This window comes from Wyeomyia smithii, chromosome 3 (genome assembly GCF_029784165.1).
Source record: "Wyeomyia smithii strain HCP4-BCI-WySm-NY-G18 chromosome 3, ASM2978416v1, whole genome shotgun sequence".
Lineage (NCBI taxonomy): Eukaryota > Metazoa > Arthropoda > Insecta > Diptera > Culicidae > Wyeomyia > Wyeomyia smithii.
Genome location: NC_073696.1, coordinates 104,970,782 through 104,973,892, shown reverse-complemented (window position 1 = coordinate 104,973,892; position 3,111 = coordinate 104,970,782). Strand labels below are relative to the sequence as shown.

The following is a 3,111-nucleotide window of genomic DNA, read 5'->3' as shown; positions in this document are numbered from 1 at the left end:
CAATTGTGTTTTCATGTTGTATGAGATGAATATATGGGCTGAGATGAATAATGGAGCAGTTCCCCTAGTATTGTTGGCAGACATTTAGAAAACTAAACAATCAGATTAGATAGAGACAGCTTACCACAATTCAATAAAAAATAAAACAATTGTGTGCATCCTCTCGTGGTCAAGTACGTACATGTGTAGGTTCCTAAACGTAACAAATCGAAGTGCCACTTCAAAAAGTCTGATATAAACCCAAGAACTCATCACTATTCCTTCAGAACTGTTGAATGCATTCAAACTTTATGATGCACACGAATATGGTCAATCTTTTGGTGATCAGCTTTTTCGCCATTTTGGCGCTGGCCACTGGTAAGTACACAACTTGTTTTACAATTGCAGGAAAATCACGAAAATTAACGCCTCACTCGTTCAACAGCCGTTTCAGTTTCGACAAGAAAAATCGTCGGTGGATTTCAAGTCTTCATCACCGATGTTCCCTACCAGATTTCGTTACAATATTCTGGCAAACATATTTGTGGAGGATCTATTATCGCAACTCGATGGGTTCTGACTGCTGCTCATTGCACTAAATACGATGCTAAATTCTATACCGTACGAGCAGGTTCCACAGATTGCTCCACTGGTGGAGTTGTCATCGCAGTACAAGCCGTGACCTCGCATCCGCTGTACGGCCAGCTCGGCTATGATTATGACTATTCTCTACTGCAACTAGCTGGAAAGTTAGTATATTCCCGCAACGTTGAGAGAATTCCGTTACCAAGTGCAGGCGAAATTGTCGCGGATGGATCAATGTGCACCGTTTCCGGTTGGGGTGATACCAAAAACCAAGCAGAAAATTCGCGACTATTGCGTGCCGTAAACGTACTGTCGGTTAACCAACAGAAGTGTGCCGCCTATTATAGTTCTATAGGCACCATAACGGAACGAATGATCTGTGCTGGATACACAGCCGGTGGCAAGGACTCCTGCCAGGGAGACTCCGGGGGTCCACTGGTTACCGGCGGCAAATTGATCGGAGTGGTGTCCTGGGGTGAGGGATGCGCTGCACCAAACCTGCCCGGAGTATACGCACGGGTTGCGGCAGTTCGCGAATGGATTACCGAGGTTTCCGGTGTATGAAGCTAATGTTTAATAAACTAATTAAGAATATCCAAAGAGCAACAGCCTTGGCAGCTACCTTGGTCATATTTTCTACACGTTTAATTGAACGATTGTGCTTTCTACTACTTGCTGATATTTTCCAAGCAAATCAGCTTATCGCGAGATTACCAGTTGAAGCAGGAGCTCTTATTGAGCAGCATGAGGATTATTTTAAGCTGTTCTTCGAGGAACGTGTGTCTGAATTTAACGCATTGGTGAATCAACGACATTGACGAATCATTATAAGCAGGTAGCAAAATAGAATTCGTCTAATTAAATTATGATTGGTATGATTTTGTGTGTAGGTTGGTGGGAGAGGATTGAGCAGTCATGTAAAGTGGTTACATACCTCTTGTTGAGCTGAACTGATCAGCTATTTTTATTTGAAAAGATGTGATGACCGATTTTTTAAAACTTTATATGCTTTCCTTTGAGACGATTTCCCAGATTTTTTTGGTTTGTCTAATGCAAATTAAAATTTGAAAATATTGCACAAATTCTACAAACTCATGCTAAAGTAATAATATCCCTTTCCAGATCTCTTTTTGTTGTGGAATAGGTATGTTGTAAAAGATTTCGCTTCCATCCATGAGATATCACGGTGAAGTACTTTTGATATTACAATAGGTCATATATGTTATGTGACACGAATTGCAAATAGTAAATAACAAGAGATGAATGGTAGCCTTATTATTATTCCAATAATTATTCTGAGAAAGCAAACGAATAATTCTCTGAAAAATGGCGCACTATTACAACATCTTCTTTCTATGAATTATTTCTTGTTTCTCTCATCAAGGGTTATTAATTTTTGCAATTTTTTATTAGAATAAGATACATGTTAAGTAATCGCTGTAGAGATAAGTAGTGTATTTTTTACAGAGCATTATTGGTTCCTCTAAATTCATTATAAGATTTTTTTTTCTCTTTCAAAGTGCACTGCAGTGTTGTATTAGGGATTTTCGGCTCACAGTTTGAATAGGTAATAAATTATTTCAGATTTATTCGGTCTTGATAAGTTTTCGAAAAATATCATGTATTATTACTAATAATACATGATATTTTTCGAAAACTTATCAAGACCGAATAAATCTGAAGTTTCTCAACCTTTTTCTATAAATCAATGCATCAAAAAAACGGCAATAGCTAAAGACAAGCTGTCAAGTGAATGTGTTTTTCTTCAAAACTTCTCTACGATTTGTCAGTTGAACAAATAATAGAGATTCTGTTTCAATTCTTGTGGCCAATATGCAAAAAGTAAGACGAGCTCATAGAACTACTTGGTACACAAAAGAATCATTCTTTCAGATCATTCTCTTCCCATCAAATGGCAGCCACAAGTTAGAGGTTAATCATTAATATTCACTATCTTCAAATAAACAAATAAATAAATGTTATTGTAATCAAAAATTAAATAAATAACAAATATATAAATAATAATAAAAAAGACAAAAAAGTTTTATATATAAGCATAACTTCAATAATTTAATTTACACAGAATAAGGTAAATTAGCATAATCCCGTAAATAAAATATGATCACGCGGTACCGACCGGGATACGAGTAACCTTAGCAGAGATCGGGTACCAAGCCTCGGCGGAAACTTTGCTGACATACGCTGACCGGGAATGGGAGTCGTACGCGGCTGTCTTGCCATGTTAGGGGCGGCGTACAACAGCGTCTGACTCAGATCGAGCGACTGAAGCATGAAATGTGGTGCCTCGTTAGCTGTATCTAAGACGGCAACCCTGCGCGAGGATAGGTGTCGCAACGCTATTAATCCCTAGAATAGTCCAGATCAGTGTTGCGAAATTTCGACACAGAAAAATGAAAATGATACAACAGCAGTTTCACTCTCACTCTCTCCAAACTGATATTAGGTGTCACCCGTGTCAATTATCAGTCAATAATCATGTCAGTGATATAAATGGTATATCTTAATTAATATCGAAATTATTTGATA

The 3,111-nt window shown here is 37.8% G+C and overlaps 1 protein-coding gene across 1 annotated transcript; it reads left to right on the top strand.

The window, feature by feature from the left end:
- Positions 1 to 260: 260 nt before the first annotated feature.
- Positions 261 to 1,158, top strand: LOC129732283 (trypsin 3A1-like). The gene is made up of 2 exons (XM_055693020.1): positions 261 to 357; positions 425 to 1,158. The coding sequence occupies exons 1-2, from the start codon at positions 276 to 278 to the stop codon at positions 1,126 to 1,128; spliced, it is 786 nt and encodes a 261-aa protein (XP_055548995.1). The 5' UTR covers positions 261 to 275; the 3' UTR covers positions 1,129 to 1,158.
- Positions 1,159 to 3,111: the final 1,953 nt, after the last annotated feature.

Excerpts from the sequence above, each read along its gene's own strand:
- LOC129732283 (XM_055693020.1), top strand. The coding sequence starts at position 276 with ATGCATTCAAACTTTATGATGCACACGAATATGGTCAATCTTTTGGTG. Across the intron at positions 358-424 it reads CATTTTGGCGCTGGCCACTG|CCGTTTCAGTTTCGACAAGA; the intron begins GTAAGTACACAA and ends CTCGTTCAACAG.